This window comes from Danio rerio, chromosome 7 (genome assembly GCF_049306965.1).
Source record: "Danio rerio strain Tuebingen ecotype United States chromosome 7, GRCz12tu, whole genome shotgun sequence".
Lineage (NCBI taxonomy): Eukaryota > Metazoa > Chordata > Actinopteri > Cypriniformes > Danionidae > Danio > Danio rerio.
The window spans coordinates 68547765-68571128 of record NC_133182.1 but is presented as its reverse complement, the minus strand read 5'-3'; the positions used below and the strand labels follow the sequence as shown (position 1 = coordinate 68571128).

The following is a 23364-nucleotide window of genomic DNA, read 5'->3' as shown; positions in this document are numbered from 1 at the left end:
AGCTATTATGTTAAAAATTTTGTTGAAAAAAAATTGGAGAAAAAAATAAACGGGGCTAATAATTCTGACTTCAACTGTATATAATGAAGATTTTATAGTGTTATTTTGCTTGCCTCATTGGCAGATTATTTAGCTTGTTTTGGGAAATTTAATTTTGACTAATTATTTCTGAAAGTGAAACTATATTTTTTGGTATTTGGATTAGAAACGAGACAACCCTAATTAATATGCATTGTCATTATTCATTTTCTGTACGTAAATACTGTTACACTCCCCAGAAAAATGTCAAATGCTATTCAAACCGTATTCTTATTGCAATATATATTAAAGAAAATATAACATCGCAATATTAGATTTTTCCAGTATCTTGCAGCCCTAATTAGAAGATCATGTTCCATGAAAATATTTTTCACATTTTGTACCTAAAATATATCAAAACTCTTTAATAATGTCAAAAGTCATTTTTTTATTTAGTAATGTGCATTTCCAAGCACTTCATTTAAAGAACTTTAAACTTTAAACTTTATTTATTAATATTTAATTTTTTTATTAGTCATATTCCAAATTTTACACTGCAAAGAATGTGTCTCTTGGAGTTTTTATTTTGTTTCTAGTGTAAATACTGTATCTACAAAGTTCTAAATCAAGAAGAATTTTCTGGACAGATCAAAACTATTGTTACGTTTTTAGAAATAATAAGTCAGAATTTTGTTTTTCTCTAAAACAAACTAAATAATTTGTCAATGTTCATTCATTCATTCATTTTCTTTTTGGCTTAGTCCCTTTATTAATCAGGGGTCACCACAGCGGAATGATCCCCTCACTAGGAAACATCCATGCATACACATACACTATGGCCAACTTAGTTTATTCAATTTACCTATAGCACATGTCTTTGGACTGCTGGGGAAACCGGAGCACCCAGAGGAAACCCACGCGATCACGAGGAGAACATGCAAACTCCACACAAAAATGCCAACTGATCCAGCCGAGGCAACCAGCAACCTTCTTCCTGTGAGGCGATCTTGCTACCCACTGCGCCACCATGACGCCTAATTTTTAAACTTTTCAAAAATAATAGTCATTCATACATTTTCTTTTTGGCTTACTTCCTTTATTAATCTGGCATCGCCACAGCGGAATGAACCACCAACTTATCCAGCATATGTTTTACACAGCGGATGTCCATTCAGCTGCAACCCATCACTGGAGAACACCAATACACTCTTATTCACACACATACACTGCGGACAATTTTAGTCTACCCAATTCACCTGTACCGCATGTCTTTGAACTTTTGGGGGAAACCGGAGCACCCGGAGGAAACCCATGTGAATGTGGGGAGAACATGCAAACTCCACACAGAAACACCAACTGACCCAGCTGAGGCTCAAACCAGCAACCTTTTTGCTGTGAGGTGACAGCACTACCTACTGCGCCACCTCTCATTTAAAACGAGAGTATTTTGCTTACCCCATTGGCAGATCTTTTTTCTTGTTTTAAGGAAAAACTCAAAAAAAAAAAAAAAAAACAAGACAATATTTTTCCTTGTTTAAAGCATTCTTCTTGTTTTAATATACTTTTAGATATTTGGAATAGAAATGAGACAAAAACCAAGAAAAACTAACAACAAAAACTAAGTAAGAAAAGCATAATGTATTTTGCAGTCTAAAATAGTTTCAGTAATGAAGTCTGCACTGTGCGTTCACATTTTTTTATTATTATTATTTTTTGGTGCGTTAATCTTGTCTTGTTAATAATATCATTCAAAAGGTCATGATTCACACTCATAAAATAATTACTTTAAAAAGCTTTATTTTACATTCTTAGTAGATACAAAACACAGACATTTCAGCACAATGTCTTTCTAAGTGTGGAAGGCATTGTGCTGAAATCTCTGTGTTTTGTATCTCCTAATGTCAAATAAAGCTATATAAAGTAATTATTTAATGAGTGCGAATCAAGACCTTCTGAGTGTAAAACAGTCTAAAATAATTTTGTAGTGGCTTTCAGATACTATGAATCGCAATTTGTAAAAAAAAATTACACTTATGACTGATTTCATGGTCTAGGGTCACAAATGCACTCATTAATTGAGAGACTGCATGTAATGTGTGGTGAAATGTGTGAGATTATTAACAACCTATAACCCATAAAGTCCAGAAACAGCTTTTTACACCATACAAACACACACATTCACAAGTATTACATGTTAGTCTTAGCCAGAGGCTGGTATTTTGCCGTTTTATCTCTAGATTGTAAAATCTCCTGGTTTTAATCCTCTATTACATAATGGATCCGAGCAAACAGAAGCAGTCCTGCCTCATGTCCCCACACACTTGTACACCATATGTGGTTTCTCTATAGGAATAATCCATTTTACACTTAAAAAGCACTTATTATATGGCCTTACACATGTTATTCTTAAACCTAACCATCACAGGAAAACTGGGGAACAATTTGAATGTTAAAAGATCCTATTTAATATGATTTATAAGCATTTGAATTGCAGGGACACAGGGCATTTCCTCATAAACAACCTTAACAGTGTAATTCCAAGGTCATAGCCACGTCACTATGCAATAAAGCACATACTGTAAACTTACTGTAAACCAGAACACACACACACACTGAGCGACTTGGGCACTTACAATATCTCCCATTTAGGATCTAAATTTGACGTCAAAGTGAAGCGATCAGCTTGTTCCAGAACAGAACAAAATCATTTAATGGATTTTTTCCATTCGAGAAAAAAAAATCATCAAACGGGGACATTAACTGCCAGTCTGCTCTGAGAAATTAATCTGCTCACAGCTAATGCGTTTCCTGCTGCAGTATTTCACCTGGATTTAACATCAGCAGCCCAGCACAAAACTAACCCCAGTGATGCGCAGTCACTTTAATTCACTGTGATATTTTTATGTTAACTTGTATGTGTGTGATAATTTTTTGCATTTTATGTATTAAAGCATACAGTACAAGTCAAGGAAAACGTTCGAGGTTACAGAAGTAACCCTTCGTTCCCCGAGGAGGGGAACGGAAGTGCCATAGAGTGGATTGATTGAATCCACGAAATGGGAGGATTCGGTTCAGAAGCCGCTTGTCTGAAAGAGTATTGAACGGGCCAATGAATGCAATGAATTGGCAGCGTAAGCTTGCACAGGTGTACTTCATTGCCAATTATCCTAGCATAAAAGCACACCTGGAGCGAGCAGACGCCATCCTTTTAAGCTGAAGAGACTTTCAAACAGCTAAGGGACAGTCATTATGGCGACGGAGTATGGCACTTCCATTCCCCTCCTCGGGGAACGAAGGGTTACTTCTGTAACCTCGACCGTTCCCCTTCGGTTGAGGAACTTCAGTGCCATAGAGTGGATTGATTGAATCCACGAAATGGGAGAAGTATGGAAAGCGCCATAATGACTGCACCTTACCAACGCCCCCGATGAGGGGATTGTCAAGCAAGCGTGACGCACCCACATCATGGGAGGCGCGGTCCTCCAACGTGTCCCTGGCCCTAATTTATCCTACTTCAACAGAAGTTTTACGGATTTAGATATATTTTTGGGAAGTCGTGAGCATCTAGATAATTCTAGGAAAATACGACAGTACGTTGGGAAGCGTGCAATCCCGATAGGGAGGACGCTGCGGAGGCCATCCGTTACCCAAGGGGGGATAGATGGCAGAATTTACATATGGACTAGCCCTAAAAAGGGGAGTTCGCATAGCAAAAGAGTGGTTAGCGGGGAGGGAAGACACGGGTCCGCCCAGGGGGGGGGACTTAACCGTAGCGGAATAAGCATATGGGATCGCCTAGTGGGGATCACGCATAGCAGGCACCTTTACCCAAAACGCGGGCTGACCAGCGGGCAGACCTACAACGTAGTGGGCCAGCAAGTGACTCCTCCGCTGAGTCAGTGCTGGGGGCCACGGAGGAATCTGCAGGGCTCACCTGATGGGGAACTTTACTGACAGATAAAAAGGCGCATGTATCTCCGTGTTAGGGAAAATGGCGCAGCAAGCGTGTTTCAACACCCTACCGAATTGTTTCCTCAATCACCAAGGGTTACCTAATACCATTGAGGAAACCGGCTCCACTCGCAGATTGTAAAACCTTGCAAATGTGTTGGGTGTCACCCAGCCCGCAGCTCTACAGATGTCTGTTAGAGGGGCGCCGCGTGCGCGCGCTCGAGAGGATGCGAAGCTCCGAGTGGAGTGCGCACGCGCTCTCGGGGGACGCGGCTCATCTCGGCTCTGATAGTGAAAGAAAGGCATCCACAATCTAGTGGGAACTTATTTCGGTACGGCACTTCCCTGCTGCCGACCGCTATAACAGACGAAGAGCTGCTCAGATGATCTAAACTCTGAGTGCGGTCCGGATAATACGCAAAACGCGAACTGGACAATAAAGAAGGGCTGGGTCTGCCTCCTCCGAGGGCAGCGCTTGCAGGCTCACTACCTCTTATTAAAACGGAGTGGTAGGAACCTTGGGCACATATCGCGGGCGGGGTCTCAGGACGTGAGAGAAAGCCAGCCCAATTACAGGCACGAGTCACTGACCGAAAAATGCCTCCGGGTCCCCGACCCTCTAATCGATATCAACGCGACCAGCAGAGCTGTCTTCAGGGACAGAAAGATACTGAGTCGAGGATCGAAGGGATCTGACGTGGCTTGTGTAGCGAGGGTGAGATCCTAAGAGGGCATGAGAGGAGGTGGATTAATTCGCTTAACGCCCCTGAGGAACCGGATGATGAGGTTATGCGTTCCCACGGTGCTGCCAGCCACCGCGTTATGAGAGCGGAGATGGCAGCCACGTAACCTTGAGTGTGGAGGGCGACAGCCTGCTCTCCAACTTCTCTCGGCGAAAAGAAAGCACAACGCTGATCTGGCAAATTACGGGGGTCTTCTCAGCGAGAGACACACCATTCAGTGAATAGACTCCACGTCAGGGCATAGGCGTGCTCGGGGAGGGGGCTCTAGCCCGAGTGATGGTATTAGCCACCGCAATCGGAGGTTACCTAAGTCTTCCTCGCGTCTAAAAATCTCCAAAGATCGGCGAGGGTGCCAGGTGGTGCCCTGTCCCTGAGAGAGTAGGTGCTCTCTCGAAGGGACTGCCAGGGGAGGGCTATCGCGAGGGAGAGCTCTGACATCCAGGTCCGGTTGAGCCAGAGGGGCGCAACCAGCAACCTGTTCCTCGTCCTCCCTGACCTTGCACAGTAACTGCGCGAGCAGGCTCACTGGGGGAAACGCGTATTTGCGTGTGCCCCGAGGCCAGCTGTAAGCCAGTGCATCCGTGCCGAGAGCACTCGGTCAGGGAAAGAACAACTGGCAATGAGCGATCTCGGGGGAAGCAACAGATCGATCTGGGCTTCCCCGAATCGCGCCCATATCAGCTGAACAGACTCGGGGTGGAGTCTCCATTCTCCAGGACGCAAGGCTGCCGTGAGATCGCATCTGCTTCACGCTTGAGCTTGCTTGAATATGAATGGCGTCCAGCGATTTCAGCTGCGGATGACTCCAGAGGAGCAGAAGGCAGGCGAGCTGAGACATGCGGCGAGAGCGCATACCCCCTATACGGCTGATATACGCCACCGCCGCCGTACTGTCCGTCCTGACCAGCACGTGTTGCCGCTCCAGCACCGGAAAAAAAAAAAACGGTGGAGAGCGAGGAACACTGCCAACAGCTCCAGGCGATATGCCAATGCAACTGGGTACCTTTCCACAGGTCCGCAGCCGCATGCCCGCAACGCACAGCCCCCCAGCCCGTGTTGGAAGCGTCTGCTGAAACGACAACAAGACTGGACGCCTGTTCTAGAGACACCCAGGCCTGTAGGAACGAGGGGTCGCTCCAAGGGCTGAGGGCGCGGCGACACAGCGCAGTAACAGAGACTCGGTGTGCGCGCGCGTGCCATGCGCGTCTGGGGACTCGATCGTGAAGCCAGTGCTGAAGTGGTCTCATATAGAATAATCCGAGCGGCATGAAACGGCTGCGGATGCCATATGCCCCAGGAGCCTCTGAAATAGTTTCAATGGCACCACTATTTTACTGTCGAGCTCTCTCAGACAGTACAGCATCAGCTGAGCGCGCTCTCCGGAGAGGCGCGCTGCCATGGTGACCGAGTCCAGCTCCAGCCCGAGAGAAGAGATCCTCTGCACGGGGGCGAGTTTGCTCTTTTCTCGGTTGACCTGAAACCCCCACAGGTGGAAGTGCCAGAGCACTTTGTCTCTGTGCATAATCAACTGCTCCGAGAGAGGGCAAAAATCAGCCAGTCGTAAGAAATCGAGTATGCAGATGCCCGCGAGCCGAAGGGGCGCTGAGGCACCCTCCGCGGGCTTGGTGAGGACCCGCGGAGACAGAGAGAGCCCGAAGGGGAGGGCTTTGTATTGCCAAGCTCGACCTTCAAACGCAAACCGCAGAAACTGACGGTGGCGAGGAAGAGTGGAGACATGGAAATACGCGTCCATCAGGTCTAATGCTGCAGACCAACCCAGAGGACGAACGCACCGGAGGATGCGCTTCTGCGTGAGCATTCTGAACGGCAGCTTGTGCAGGCAGCGGTTCAAAACGCGCAGATCTAGGACTGGCCGTGACCCACCGCTCTTTTTGGGCACGATGAAGTGTGGGCTGTAAAACCCGCTCTCCATCTCGGCTGGAGGGAGCGGCTCGATTGCATCCTTCGCCAGGAGGACAGCAATCTCCTCTCGCAAGACAGGGGCGGACAGGGGGCTGACCCTGGTGAATACACACACGCGACTTGGGGGGCCGTTTCGCGAACTGAATCGCATAGCCGAGTCTGATTGTGCGTATGAGCTAACCAGGCAGGCAGAGCTCCCGCTAATGGACTCATCGCTACAATCGCTGACGTACCAGCAGTGGGGCAGCGCGGAGTGGGTGTGCTGATCCGGGAAGCTCGCGGGTCGCACGGAAAAGCTGGAGGTGAGATATTTGCTCTCACTCCGAACCCGAGCTCCGGAGGGGAGGCTCGAGGGGTGGGAGAAAGGAGACCGTCCTCCCAGGGCTCGTGAGCCACTGGCGAAACGCACCGAATCTGCAAGCTAGAAAGCATAGCATCCCAGACTGGCAGATTTCGGGCTGTCACATCTGGGGAAGTGAAAAGTGCCCTTTCATAATGTTTTCATGGCAGTAAAAAGTGCCGTTGGAAATGGGGCCCCGCCCTCCAGCGGGGAAAGAGCAAGTTCCCTCTTCTCCAGATGGCCTGTCCCAGGGACGCTTCGCGGTCCGTTGCCAGACTTAGCGGCGTTCTGGGCAGGGGGGCTGCCTGCTTCCGAGGTGCCCGACGCGCTCGCTTCGCCAGAGGCGTGTGCGGGGGCGGAGCAGCTCTCGTAGGCGGGCGCCTTCGGCGAGGAGCAGGTATGAATGGCACGGCGGGCGGAGCGGGCTACGGACCGCCGATAAGACATCACCCACCAACTGCTCTCTCACCATCTTGAATTCCTGGGTGAATTCACAGACGGTGTCGCCGAACATGGCTTGGGATATGAGGAAAGTCAAGAAAGCGGACTTTGTCGACTTCGCGCATATCAGCCAGGGGTGGCGCTCCTGGATCACTAATGTGGACATCGTCCTCCCCAACGCACACGCAGCGGACTCAGTAGTCCGAAGAGCTAAGTCGGCGGCGGTGCGAAGCTCGTAAGCCTGGGTTGGACCCACCCTCGTGCAGCTCGGCCAGCGCCTGCGCTAGGTAGCGCTGGTAGGTGGCTATCGCATGCAAGGCGGAAGCAGCCTGGCCCGCAGCTATGTAAGCTCTAGCTCCGAGGGAGGTAGATAACTTACAGGCTTTGGATGGGAGACGAGGCGGACCCCGCCAAGAAGAGGCGCCACGCGGATTTACCGCCATCGCGCACTCAACCTGAGGAATCGCCACATACCCCCTGGCTGTTCCACCGTCAAGAGTGGTTAGGGTGGAGGGACACGCAGCACGAGCAGAAAAAAGTGCTTTACAAGACCGCGTGAGCCTTCTGTGCACCTCCGGGAAGAAGGGAACGCCCCTCTAGTCGGTCCGGCCGCGGAGCTGGGGGATAAACCATCTCCAACCCACGGCCGAAGCAGCCCGGGAAAGCACGGCTAACATGTCCGTTTCAGGATCCGTAGTGACAGCGCTCACCAGCCCGAAGGGGGCGAGCGGGTCTGGATCATCATCGGACAATGAAAGCCCACCCTCCGATGCCGCGGTGGACGTCTGGTCTCCGGTGTCATCGGGCGTAAGGGCTACCATCTGTTAGACGGATCGCTTCCCCCGCCCGAAGCTTGGATGGAGCGCTTAGAGGAGCGGGAGGTCCGCGGGCCCGTGGGCGACGGATTATCTCTCGCTGAAACCCTCAGATCTGCCCGAGTGCCCGCTGCAGAGCAGGGGACAACTGGGGTGGTTCGCCCTTTTGCAAAGGCTAGCCGCGATCTTTACTGCGCAACAGTCATGGCATCGCAATGACGACATGAACTGCCCGCGAGCAGCGCATTAACATGCTGGACCCCCCAGACATGCAACGCAGTGCTCGTGCCCATCATCCGAGGGCAGGAAACCACCGCATCCAGAAACGCACAGTCGGAGCGCCGTCCTGAAAAGGACTTGCTGCACGACTGTGTTGCTCTTTCTGTGAAGTTTGCAACTTTATACGCACCGCTCTGGAGGACCGGACCCAAAGAACGCCAGGCAAGGGAGAAACCCAGCTCGACCGTCTGCCGCTGCGTGAACACACTCTGGACCGGGAGAATGCTCTCGTTCGCTCAGAATCGCTGGTCACAGCAGGAGGAACCCTCATCGACTCGATCAGAAAGTCTCTGAAGCGAAAAGGATGGCGTCTGCTCGCTCCAGGTGTGCTTATATGCTGGGATAATTGGCAATGAAGTACACCTGTGCAAGCTTACGCTGCCAATTCATTGCATTCATTGGCCCGTTCAATACTCTTTCAGACAAGCGGCTTCTGAACCGAATCCTTCCATTTCGTGGATTCAATCAATCCACTCTATGGCACTGAATTTCCTTAACCGAAGGGGAACATATGATATTTGTTTCGTGATTGTGTACTTGACATTTTAATAAATGCAATCAATGATCTACTCTGTAAAATATAACTTTTCTTAAAAGTTGCATGTAAATTGTGTTTTGTGTTACATAGTTTTTTTTACAATTATTATTAACAGCAGCATAAAAACTGAAATAACAATATAATAACCAGAGCTTTACATTAACACCCGCCAACCCGCCAAATGCGGGTAGATTTCAGCTTTGGCGGGTAAGAAAGCCGCTCCCTCTAGCCACTTTGGTAGGTTGGAAATAATTTTTACATTGTGGTTTTCTTAAAGCAGGGTTCGACTTGACAATAAGGATGGCCCAATATGCGTGCAAATGTGATCTTAGAATCGAGAAAAAGCACGACTGAAAACAACTGTGTTCGCGCGAGACAAAGCAGGTGAATACCGTATGAGAGGATGATTACTCGCGCACACAGGTGATGTGATGCGCGCCACTTTAAAGCACGCGCGCTCCCGTTTACTTGCGCTTTTTTCCGTTCACTTGCCTTCGGTTCTCTTCGAAAAAAGACTAGACAAAAAACGATGCTCGTGTACCCAAAGTCCAGTTGCTTTTAAGAGCTCAAGATTGAAAAAAAAAAAATATATATATATATATATATATATATATATATATATATATATATATATATATATATATATATTATATATATATATATATATATATATATATATATATATATATATATATATATATATATATATATATATATATGATATATTTGTACGCAACAGCAGCAGTCACTGCTTTCGTTTTAATTATTCTCAGGCATGTGATCATCCTTTCACTATCACTCGTGGTATTTTACCTGCTTACTTTTGCTTACATTTATTTTTGTCAATATAGTTTAATTATCATCCTTTACAATAACATTTCTTTAATATGAGATTATATGTTATTAGACATCAAAATAACATTGTGTTTAGACGCTGGCAAGACATTGAATTTTGGTCACCAGACATCGAACTAAATCAAACCTAATATTAATGCCTTTGATGTTGTGGGTCTGCAATAATTAATGCACTACAGAATGTTGCGTTCACACACACATGCACAAGTTACACGTAAATGCATCAGCTTTTTTACAGCGTGATGCTCACTACTCATGAATACTTTTGAAAAGGCTACTTTTTACTCATACTTTGAGTAATATTAACAACAGATACTTTTACTCTACTTGCTCTACATTTTTAGGCAAGTTATGGTACTTTTACTTGAGAATGATTTTTCAGTACTCTTTCCACCACTGTTTACATGTTTTAATTCCATAATGCCACTTTGGCTTTGCTCTGCTGTGCTTTATTAGTTTGAAATAACGTTTTGTCATGTAAATTATAATACAAAAAATGACATATTTATTTTTTCTCTATATTATTATTATTATTTTTTTTCATTTTATTGTTACTAAAAATTTCAATAAAAGTCACTTTGTTAAGCTGTATATTTTAATTTTCAACATAAAAACTTGACAAAGTATCAATCGGACAATTGTTCAATTCAAGTTCGTCTGGAAACACTAACATCAGGAGCTCGATAAACATATTATAGTTGATTATGTAAAATTCTATATCATTCAGGGTAAAAAAAAGCACCATGTTAGTGTGCAACAATGTTTTCCGAATTGAGTTTTGAACATTTTAACATGAGATTACCTCTAACAATACACATGCCCTAATACAAATGAAATATAACAAGGTGATGTCTATTTAAGTTTGATTAATTCTGCAACCTTACCATTCAAATGTCTCAGTGGTTAAAGTTTGTTGCTTTACACACCCAACAGATATCCACAAATAGGTCTTGGTTAATCTTTTGAAAGCATTTATTAGATTATACTGTGACATAATATACAGTATTGATATACTGTAAATAAGTGCTTTGGGAATTTATGGAATAAAAGATTTGCATCATGGATGTGTAACCTGCAAATCTGCAGCAACTGTGTGATGCTATCATGTTAATTCAGACAAAAACAGCTTGACAGCTAAACAAAAACAAAAAATAAATAAATTCAGAAAGCAAGTCAGGACTATCAAAGTGTACTGAATAAAGACATAATAAAATAAAAAAAATCTATGTACATAGCAATGCTTGTTATAAATAATGTGTCTGTGTGATGCATTATTTAGTTAATCATTTAACCTTGTAACAAATACCATAACCTTTCCTGACCTCTGGAAACAACTTTTCTTTATTTCTGGTCACATGGAATGCCTTTAGGGCGGGGATATGTCTCGTTTCTGCCTTGCTTTTATCCATTGGTCAATTTTTCTTTCATTTGTTAGCAATGACTCTCTTTCAATGTTCCAATCAGTTCCCAAAGGACAAAATCATGCACTGCCCTACACTCTTCTCATTTCAGGACAGTTTCAATTGGATGTACGTCACAATATAGTGAAAATTTAAATGGTGTTATGACTATGGAATCGTTTTTAAAACTCACCCTCAAGAGGTTTGTCTGTCTGGAATGGGGCATCTACGGCACTCAAGCTGCTGGCTGAGTTTCCCAGTAAGTCAGGTAAAGATGAAGCCACAGAGACCACTGACGGCTTCCTCCTCCACTTCAGCACTGGAGGAAACTCATCTGGCACAGGGAAAACTTCAGGGACGGGGAACTCATCCTACACCAGCACACACAAGTACAGGTTACACTAACATTCACTATGAATGAATTGCTCTGAAAGAAAATACCTTTTGCACATACACATTGTGCACTGTAAAAAGTGATTACTTACTTAACTTGAGTACAACGAATAAGCCCAATGGGCTTAAAAGCAACAAGTTGACTTTACTTAAAATTGAGTAAACCTTTTATAGCTTGGAACTATTGAGTTAACCTGACTTATTTTTCTTATAATTATGAACAGTTCGTTGCAACCCAGTCTCATTCTGAAAACGTAGTCCAGCGGACGTTTCTGGAGACCGCGTAATACGTCCCGGGAGATACGTATTTGTGCAGTTTATGTTTTCGCGAATCCGCGAGAGGCCGCTGTGTGCACTTTATCATATCTCGAACGTCTCTGGCGAGTGCCGTTAGCGCCCGGGCTGTTCTGGCGTCAACCCACCAGAGGCCGCTGTCTGACTAACCGAATGATTGACTGCGCGACCGGCCAATCGGCTGACCCACCCTCCTCCTTCCCTAAACCCAACCAGTTTTACCGATTGACCCGGCCGCCCGCTCACTTCCCTAAAACCGAGCAACAATTTAGAAAAGCCGTCTAGAAAAAGAAAAGCCCTCGTCTGTTTTTTTTCACCACGTTTTCAGATTTCACCACGTTCTCACCCTGTTATGAACTCGTTCACTTTAGTTTTTGGATTCTGTTTTTGTCTTACCTGATTTCTGGAACCGCTCTTCCCCGGCCTCGAACCCGCTCACCGTGGTCAACTCCTCCTCTCTGCATCTAAAGTCCGCCGACGCACACGATGAGCTGACCGGAAAAACTGATTGCAGCGGGAAAGCCCTCCACACGGAGGTAAGCGGTCAGCCGGCAAGCGCGAAAGGGAACAGCGTCGCACCGCCCCGTAGCGTTCTCTTAAAAAAATGAAATGCAGCCATACGTACCTCCCGGGACTTATTTCGCGGTCTCCAGAAACGTCCACGGCACTACGTTTTCAGAATGAGCCTGGGTTGGTTCATTTAGTTAATAAATTGAAGGTAATGAGTTTACTTTTAACTTTTAAAGTAAAGTCAATTGATAGCTTGAAATACAATGGGCTTACTCCCTTTTATTAAAGGACACCTATAATAAAAAATCTATTTTTCTAAGCTGTTTGGACAGAACTGTGTGCAGGTATAGTGTGTCCACTGTCATATTGGAGTGATAGAAACACTATGAGTCTTTTTTTTTATTTACTGATGTTGAAATAGGACCCAAATCCCAGTTATTTTGAGGCCCACTGCACTGTGATGTAGGACTGCAGTTTTCCCCACCCACCGAATTGATTTACAGGCACCATGTTTCTATAATAACACGTAAACAAATGTCCACAAAACAAATAAACTGGGATTAAAACATGTTACAACTCTGATTTTTATAAGGTTTATAGGTTTAAAATGTTTTTAAAACAGCATATTTGTAATAAAGACAGTAAAATCGCTGTAATTCTTAACTGCTATAATCACCACAGCCGCATGGTGTCAGTAAACACTAATATGTGTGTGTATGTATGTGTACTGCAAAACAGCATTTGTGTGAGACTCATCATTTCAGAAAGGCTTGAATAAACTTCACCACAAATACATCAAATAAACTTTTTGACTAATGAGCTGTATTTCAGCTTCATCTGAATCTGTGTCTGTTACTATGCTGTTTATCTGACATAATGCAGGAAAAGCAGGAATGGTGAGTGGGGAGAAGCAGCTCATTTGCATTTAAAGCCACAGGCTTCAAAAACAGCTACGCTGTATTCAGACACCAAACTAGCAGATCTGGAGGCTTCAGTAAATTATCTGATTGGTATTTTGAGCTGAAACTTTACGGACAGATTCTGGAGACACCAAATAATTATCTTACATCTTGTAACAGAGGTAAAACAGGTGCCCTTTAAGTAAAGTCAAATAATTGCTTTTTACAGTGTATATAAACAACCATTTACTGTCTGGTATTATGAGATATTCCCATCTACCTATTTTTATGCACTTTTTTTTTATTTTGCATTAAAAATAATTAATGGAAATGCTGTGTACTGTATATACAGTTGAAGTCAGAATTATTAGCCCCCCCGTTTATTTTTCCCCCCCAATTTTTGTTTAACGGAAAGCAGATTTCTTCAACACATTTCTAAACATAATAGTTTAATAACTCATTTCTAATAACTGATTTATTTTATTTCTGCCATGATGACAGTAAATAATATTTGACTAGATATTTTTTAAGACACTTCTATACAGCTTAAAGTGACATTGAAAGGCTTTACTAGGTTAATTAGGTTAACTAGCCAGGTTAGGGTAATTAGGCAAGTTATTGTATAACAATGGTTTGTTCTGTAAACTATCGAAAAGAGAAATAGCTTAAAGGGGCTAATCATTTTGTCCTTAAAATGGTGTTTAAAAAATTTAAAACTGCTTTTATTCTAGCCGAAAAAAAAACAAATAAAACTTTCTCTAGAAGAAAAAAATATTATCAGACACACTGTGAACATTTCCTTGCTCTGTTAAGCATAATTTGGGAAATATTTAAAAAAGAAAAAAAAATCAAAGGGGGGCTAATAATTCTCACTTCAACTGTTTATATAATAAACTAATGCGCAGTATTAGAGCAGAATAAACTTTTTATCCAATAAGAATAAATGTGCATACACTACAATGGAAACACATTTAACTAGAATATTCCAGCATGTGAATCAAATAAGCCACATGATTTTGCTTTATTAAATCATGTGATGATAAATAAGGGTGCAGTGGGATGGCATTAACGGACAGTGTAAAGTTTCTTGGTCATTCTAAAATCCCTTAACCAAAGTCTGTCATCAAACTGGTTCAGTATAATTATCTCTGAGAACTTTCTTGATTGGCTGCAATTCCATAGAGTGGTTTACGCTTCCAAAAACACAGAATTTTCATAGCGTTTCGTCTTCATCTTCTGAGTTGCAAGCAATTTATAATATAAGAAAAAAAGGCACACCTTGGCTTCTCCTACTGCAGCAATTACCATTTTTCTTTTAGATTTTTGGCTCCAGTTTATAAGGAATTGATGATTTTGTTCTCTTTGGCTCATTGGAAAGAAACGGTGCTTTATTTGCAAACGTTTAATGCGATGTTCGAGTTTCCTAAACATAGCTGGTAATGGAATTGGTAGAGTAGTGGTTGAGCAGTTTGTTGGTGGTTAATAATAAGGCTTTTGTAACTAAAATGCAATCATATTATAGATGATTAATTATTATTCTACACTCTTAGAAATAAAGGTACGCGAGCTGTCACTGGGGTGGTGCCATTTCAAAAGGTACACATTTGTACTTAAAGGCTCCATATTGGTATATCAAAAGTATGTATCATTACCTTACAATTTTAAGAGGAACATTTTTTCCTTTTATGTACTAATATGTACCCTTGAGGTATTAATATGGACCTTTTAGGTATAAATTTGTATCTTTTAAAAGGTACCACCCCAGTGACAGCTCACATACCTTTTTATTTCAGAGAGTGTAGGATGAAAACTTTGCATGTAAAATGTTACGTGGTTGGGCAGATTGGTAGATTTGAGGTTCCTATAAAACAAGACCAATGGATATTTTCAAACCTACCAGAGATAAAGAGTTGGGCTCCTCCATGTACTGCTTGAGACTGAGAATCTTCTTCCCATTGACCTAAATGACAGAAGCAGCATGGCCACCACACACTTAGCGTTAGGCTCTTAGTGTTTTCGTATTGTTTTCAACTCAACAACTTATAGATACCAAGTAAATTCTCACCTGTAGATGTGTGCAGATGCGTCTTAACACATCATATACACTATCTCTGGACAATAGAGACACAAAGACGTACTGCAGACAAGATGGACACAAACATATTAATGAATACATGCGCTGAAAAAAGTGTTGCATGCAAAACTGTTGCAAACAATTTATTTGTGTTGAATTTAAACAAACAAATTAAATTTAACAATGTTCAACTTAATTTAATTGTTTAAATTCAGCCCAAATGAATTGTTTACAACCATTAAACATAAAAAAATGAGTAAATCCAAGGAATCATCTTTTGAATAATTTTTTTCAGTGTGGTGTTTAAACTGCTACTGGTATAAATATGCTTTCAGAATATCTTGAACCTTTAAAAAATACAGACAAGTATAACAAAAAATAGAGATCATGTTGCACAGCTTCTTCATAAACTGAAGGCAGGGAATGTTGGCTATTCCAACATACAATATGATTTTAAAGCGATTTCTTAGAAGAACCAGTTTCTTAGATTTTTTTAAATGTGAAAAGTATTTTAATAATATAATTATTATGAAATATGGCAAGTTTCAGTAGGTATGAAAGTTTCTGTTGACCAAAATAACGTTTGATTTCTATGTTGCGAGACATAGACTTCTGTGATAATCAGTTTTAGCTTTTAGATTTTTCAACAGTTATTGGAGGGCATAACCAGATTATGACAAAGCACTTTAGTTTAATTTCACAATGCAGCCGCATAATCTCCCTACCAGGAAAAGGTTTATCCTTTTAGAGAACACAAAGAGTGTGTGAAAGCCAATCTCATAAGGGTCAAAGGCTTTATGGATTAATGCAAAACAAATGAAACCCTTGAGATTCCCAGTGATGTCCAGCTTTACAGTATTCACATTTTATCTAGATTTTTGATGCCAGTCAGTGTTTAAGCTTTATTTGCTTCTGAATTTGGTTTCCAACTAGGCACAACTGCCTATCTTGGATTTTATTATGTGCACATCAAGGCCGCAATACATTGTTTTTGTCAGTGTCTGTTTTGTACTGCTTTTACAATACAATAAGAATTCTTCAGCCTTTGATAACTAGATTTACTCACTATTCACAAGAATTAAAGGAATGCCCATGTAAAAGCAAAAGTAATTTGAGCTTAAATTGAATCTGAATGGAAAATGCCTGGTACTTAATCATCTGGACCATTTATTACATAGAACATCACAGTAGATGCCAATGAACGTCAAGTAAATATCAGTATGAACACATACATTCATTATCAAATAGGTTTGAGGACAAATAATCTTGATTCTGCTGGTCATATTTTTACTATTGCTACAGTACGCCTGGTGTGTTTTTGTTCTCATTTATGAAAAATAACTCAAACAAACTTGATAAGAAAAAAAACGTCCATTTTATCTGAGCAGCACATTGGCAACACATTGTAATTGCGGAATCTGTACTGAAATGAAATGATAGCTAATGCAAACAATCAAACAAAAACTCTTACCATGATTTTCAAATGGGAAATTCCCAAACTGTTTTCAAATTCTAGATCCTACTATCGAAATGTGTAGCTTTCTATAATAACTTAAATGTTTCTCACCAAAATCTACAAGTCTGGAATATCTGAGCAATAATATTCCACAATAACAGCTACAGTCTAAAACTAACAGTTGCTGTTTACTCAAACTACTTATTTAAAAAAAAAAGCTGAGCCAACAAAATTCTTGATCATTTTGAAGTACAACTTAATTATTTTATGTTCAATTCACCAAAATTTGTAAGAACTAATAAGTTAAAGGTGCAGTATGTAAGTTTGACACCCAGTGGTTGAACTAGGTATTGCACTCCTGGTTCACAACACATGCAAAAGCAGGTTGCCAGATTGACGACACCAACAAAGGCGGATTTAAATCATGTTCTAAATAAAAGCAACAGCTATAGAAGGAATATTTTCCATATTAAAGGTAGTTTTTGTTCTGACTAACACCTAAAATTTATGTTTTAGAATGTATTTCTTGCTGCTGAACAACAGAAAACTGACAATGATCACCCCAGATACATCTTGTGTGCTTTTATTTAGTGTTAAATGCTAATAATGTGTGTTTGAATACCATTGCACTAGACATGTATTGCCATTTGACTGAAAGCAGAATCAGATCTCAGATCTTAAAAAATGAAATAAACAGTTTGAAATTAAATTTTAGAACAGTGACTCAGTGTTAACCAACACATATCAGTGATTCAGCATGTACATTTAACAATGTTAAAGAGGTTTAATATGTATTAATTAGATTATAAATCTTACAATTTTGTTGGAGTGCAGTGAGTGCACTATTCTGTGCTTCTGAATGGCTGTATTTAATTTTTTGTCATGTTTTATCTGTTGCAAACAGCCAAATTGCTTATCACTGCAAAACTCGTCAGGTAATGTGATGTTAGGACACGGGGTTACAATGCAACCTGCTCATCTAATGTTTATGTTTGTAATGTGTATGCTGTTTGCTAAGTAATAACCAACTCATGTGGAACTCAGAATCTGTGTCTTATTTCGGAGGCTGCTACTGCCCACTGGAGGTTGCATAATCATTTATTAGGATATTAATCAAATATGCTGTTTTACACAAAGGCAACCCGGGGTGCTGAAATATGATTGGCTAAAGTGGCATTGAGTGGGTTAAATTACCAAAACAAAGACAGACGTTCCGGCACATAACACATTTTTAAAGCAGAATATCAGACTACAGCATTGTTTTCATGTTCACTTAGCATGTTTCCTAAATATTTGCAAACATATTTTGCTATTTTTATGCTTTAGAAGAGTCAAAAACTTTTAACTTAATTCCTTCATGTCGTCCCAACACAAATCAACTGTCTGGAACCCAGCATTTTTTTACAGTGTAAGAAACTAAATGATGATTTTCCTTGCTAAACCAGTTACATCCCTGAAGAGAATCAGATACAGTACTTCACTAATGAAAAAAAAAGCTGACTAAAGACAAAGTTTCACACTGTGACCTGGAATCTCAGTGTTGCATCAATTTGCATTTTCACAGTTTTGCAGCAGAGCAGCATATGCTGACTAAGCTATGTATTTCAATCTGCCGGCCGGTGACCTGGAACCCAGTGGAAACGCACCTTCTGACTGCTGTCTGTGGTGATAGCCAAGCCATTAGGAACCAGACCTGCTGTCTTATGTTTCTTCACCAACCGAACCGACGCAACAGGAATGGCCACCTGAGAGGTAAAAGAAAGTGATAGAAAAAAAAGAAAAGAAAACCTTCTTCAGTTACGAATTCTTGCACATAACATTTTCCCACTCAAGGATTAAAATTGGATAAGCTACATCTAATTACTAAATAACATGGTGTATAAAAGAATAATAATATAACATTACACTTAATGCAGTACATTAAACTGCAACATGGTACAATGCCACAAGTAAACGAAACATTCATTCTATGTTGGTGTTCCCTGTAAGTTTTCCAACAAGCTCCTTGATGTCAAAACATCATAAAAAACCCATAATAAATCATGCAAATCAACTTGATGTTAATTGACTATATAAATGCCAAAACAACATCAAATTGACATCTAATGTTGGCATCAAAAAACACAACATTTTATTTCAGGACAGTCATGTAATCAAATGTTTTTTTTGACGATAATGTTAGACGTCAATTTGATGTTGTTTTGATATCAAGGCCATTTACATGCATTGTGGAGATCCTGAATCCGGTGTCAATTTGTAATGGAAGCTTTCAGATGAATAAAACATTCATTATGTTAGAATACTTTTTGTAACATCATTTAAGTGGTCAAAAAGGCATCAATGTGTTGACGTCAAATGGACATCAAGGTTTCGTCATTAAATGAATTAGCAGTTTTAATGTGTTTTTGACTTATAAATGTCAATTTGATGTTGTGTTGACATCAAGCTGCCCAAAGGGTTGTCTTGATAATAAAATGCTAAAATTGCACAACCTTAAAAACCAAAGAAAATAACCAGATTTTGGTTGCATTCTGGATCATTCCAACATTTCTGCATTGATGTAAACTGTGAAATAAACCCAGCAACACTTGAATCAAACAGGCACAAAATTTTTTTATGTTTTTTTTTCTATTATTCAGTGCTCCATCATTTATTTATCAATTATTTTAATAATATTTAATATATCATATTTAATATAATATATAATAGTAATTCATTCATTTTATTTTCGGCTTAGTCCCTTTATTAATCTCGGGTTGCCACAGAGGAATGAACCGCCAACTTATACAGCATATGTTTTACGCAGCGGATGCCCTTCCAGCTGCAACCCATCACTGGGAAACATCCATACACACTCATACACTACTGACAATTTAGCCTAATCAATTCACCTGTACCGTATGTCTTTGGACTTAGGGGGAAACCAGAGCATCCAGAGGAAACCCACGCGAACACGGAGAGAACATGCAAACTCCACACAGAAATGGCAACTGACCCAGTCGTGGCTTGAACCAGCAACCTTCTTGCTTTAAGGTGGACATGCCACCCATTTTGCCACCGTGCTGCCCATAATATATTTAATAATATCTTTTTGACAAGATTTTTTTATTTTCTACAATTAAGAAATTCAATGACACTGGCAAGACATTAATATTCATGACTTTACTGTTTGTTAATTGATTTTCAGCATCAGATGATGTTACGGTTTGAAAATAACTTTTCATATATGCATAGAATATTACAAACTGCATACAATGGAAGTTAAGATTGTCCTTTTACCTTATCTCATGACATATATCTAACTGAAATGGGCATGAAATTGCAAGATTTTTGCTTTGGATTTCTAAATATTTAATTAGTACAGTAAGGTCTGACTTTGCTCAAACAAAAGTCTTGTCACTTAACAGAAATAATTTACAGTATAGAATATAAAGTCAGTGCAGTGGAAAAAGAATGAATATTGTGTATGACTCCAATGAGATTAGAGGACTGCATCCATACATCTCTGCATGACTTAAATAACTTATTAATAAAGTCATCTGGAATGACAAAGAAAGGGTTCTTGCAGGACTCCCAGAGTTCATCAAGATTTTTTGGAGTAATTTTCAATGCCTCCTCCTTCATCGTACCTTAGACATGCTCATGAATGTTCATGTCTGGTGACTGGGATTTGCAATCTTGGAGAACCTTGACCTTCTTTGCTTTAAGTAGCTTTGAAGTTTGATGCTGAAGGAGCACTATCTTGCTGAAGAATTTGTCCTCTCCTGTGGTTTGTAATGTAATGGGCAGTACAAACATCTTGATACCTCGGGCTGTTGATGTTTTCATCCACTTTGCAGATTTCTCGCACGCCTTCATACAGAATGTAACCCCAAACCATGATATTTTCCTTTACCAAACATGACTGATTTCTCTGAGAATCTTGGTTCCATGCAGGTTTCGATAGGTCTTCTGCAGTATTTGTGATTATTGGGATGCAGTTCAACAGATGATTCATCTGAAAAATCTACCTTCTGCCACTTTTTCAAATTAGAAGTCAAATTATTATTTATTGCTCTTACAACCATGATCGGTGACTAGACTTTAGTCAGGTCATGTAGAGTATATATGAAAATGAATTAGTTTTAATTTTATGCCGACTTTAACACTAAACAGGAAATTCGTGAATATTTATAACCACCCAGCGTCACCAAACAGCTCAGTCACGGAAAGTGTTCATCTGTTCCACAAATGTTAACAAGCATCATCTGTGCATTAAACTAGTCTCACAGAAGAGTTCCAGAAGGATAAAAAGACGAGTGACGACAGTGGAAGACGAGAGAGGGCATTTTGTTTTCTGCTTATTAAATATTAAAAACAGTTTGAAACATTCAGCAGTTCCTGCCTCCTTCTTCTCTTGAAATGTGAGTTTTACATTGTGTTTTAAGAACATTCTTTAATTATACTGAATCAATGTTTATTACAAGGTACACTGGATTTGTTATTACCACAATATAAAAAAAGTATCATTTGATTTGATGTTCAGCTTTCAAATGAAATCTTAAAAAGCTACACTAAACTTGCACAAATGCCACCTTTTAGTCACATATTTAGGGACTACAATCATACGCTGAAGATGTGATGCTCACCTTGATGTCTTTACCAAAGAGGTTTGCGTAGAAGCACAGCCAGTTTCGTGAGATGTAGAGTCGGCCTTGCAGGAGGATATCTCTGAGCAGGGCGCATGAGTACACTAAAGAACAGGTCACAAGGTCACTTATGCAAGAGATGCAAGATGATACTGTCAAGTGAAGGTTCAACAAAAGCAGCAAATTCAGACGTCTCATTTGAACTCAGGGTGGTTAATATGCTGATCCCAATGTCACATGGATGGCAACAACACAATATTATTAAAAATCAGAATGAACAAGTAATACACTGTGGTCTAAAATGGATGAGAAGATTGCATATTAACTAACTAACTAACTAACTAACTAACTAACTAACTAACTAACTAACTAACTAACTAACTAACTAACTAATTAACTAACAGTAACTAATTGAATCATTTAAGTAAAAATGTTTATTATATGAAACTTAAGTTATGACCACATAAATATTACGATTTTGAAATATTGTAGATTACGTATCAAATAGGCAAAGTTGTGAACATGTAAACTTCATAAAAACAGCTTCAGTGCTGTTACACTATAATATACTGTTAATTACACTTGTAAACAAACAAAAACAAGCACAAGAGAAGTGAGAGGAAATGATAGAATTAGAATAAGTTAATAAACATATTTAAAGATGATTTTAGTAAAACTGGCCCACAAAAATAATATATTTTCAATAAATAGTTTCGATCTATAGGTGGTGCTTTGCCATGTGAAGTGGTATGGTCAGCGTGAGGTTACAATAGTGACACAGTTTGACGTAATGATGACAAACTTAGTTCGAAGAGATACAGACTTTATGGAAAATCTTTAGCTTTTTATGAACATGATTTGAATATGACAAAAGGCTGATTCATACTTCTGCATCAATGGATCGTCATGATCCACATATGCCTCGTGTCCACTGACTGGTTAGGGTTCGGGTTCGGTTCGGGTTGGTATGGGTCACCTTTATCAGGCTTGCGTTTCCACTACCAAGAGTACCCTTTTGGTGGTCATAGTGTATGATAGAAAGTTTCAGTCGCATCATTCTCGCTCGAGAAAATGTCTAAAGCTGTACAGGTCGCTCACATATCAAATGAGAAGCACTTCTCACAAAACAGATGCTTTACACACATAAACACTTGTGTATAAATATTTATTACTAACTTTTCTATCAACAGGATTAAATTATAACTGCAGATCAATGACAGTGCAAAATAGCCTACTGTAACGTCTGTAATTATATTAAATAAATAAATGAACATATATGAGCACACACAGACCCTTACAATCTCCATTATGTTCCCAACTACAGAAAAACTACACACATCATACATTTTGTCCTTATTTATATTCAAAACAACACAAAATATAGCCTACAGTCAGTGAAAACCTCTCATCTGTGAGTGTAATCTTCAGCAGCATGTGTAGCCTCTGTTAGAGAGTCATTCCATCATGCCCAGTTCATATAAGTCCAAAAGGTTAAGATAGAAAATTAAAACAAGGCAGTTTGTTCACGTTTGCTGAAGAAATAATGTCCTTCTTTTCCCCGGCTTCTCCTTCTTTTCCGCGCTTCACTCTCGCGTTTGTCAGTGTCTAATAGGATCGGGTTTCAAAAGCACGTCAATAATCAAGGGCACGACATTATTATTATAAGCTCAAGAAGTTTGTTATTTCAGACATAGACGCGCGGTGAGCGCAAGCAAGAAAGCGACAACGCTCTCGCTTCAGACTCATACTTCAGGCTCTATTGCTTTGTGGCTGTTCATCAAGACGTCGACAAAGTTTGTTTCAGCCT

The 23364-nt window shown here is 40.6% G+C and overlaps 1 protein-coding gene across 2 annotated transcripts in view; it reads right to left on the bottom strand.

Moving 5' to 3' along the window:
* The window catches only part of gramd2aa (GRAM domain containing 2Aa), an 88216-nt gene that overhangs the window by 9682 nt on the left and 55170 nt on the right, over positions 1 to 23364 (bottom strand). For both annotated transcript variants that reach the window (XM_005166601.5, XM_009303477.3), the window contains exons 5-9: positions 21558 to 21661; positions 18576 to 18674; positions 15465 to 15536; positions 15297 to 15359; positions 11497 to 11674 (exon numbers count right to left, since the gene is read on the bottom strand). In XM_005166601.5, coding sequence (XP_005166658.1) covers positions 11497 to 11674; positions 15297 to 15359; positions 15465 to 15536; positions 18576 to 18674; positions 21558 to 21661 — 516 coding nt within the window. The remainder of the gene's footprint in view (positions 1 to 11496; positions 11675 to 15296; positions 15360 to 15464; positions 15537 to 18575; positions 18675 to 21557; positions 21662 to 23364) is intronic.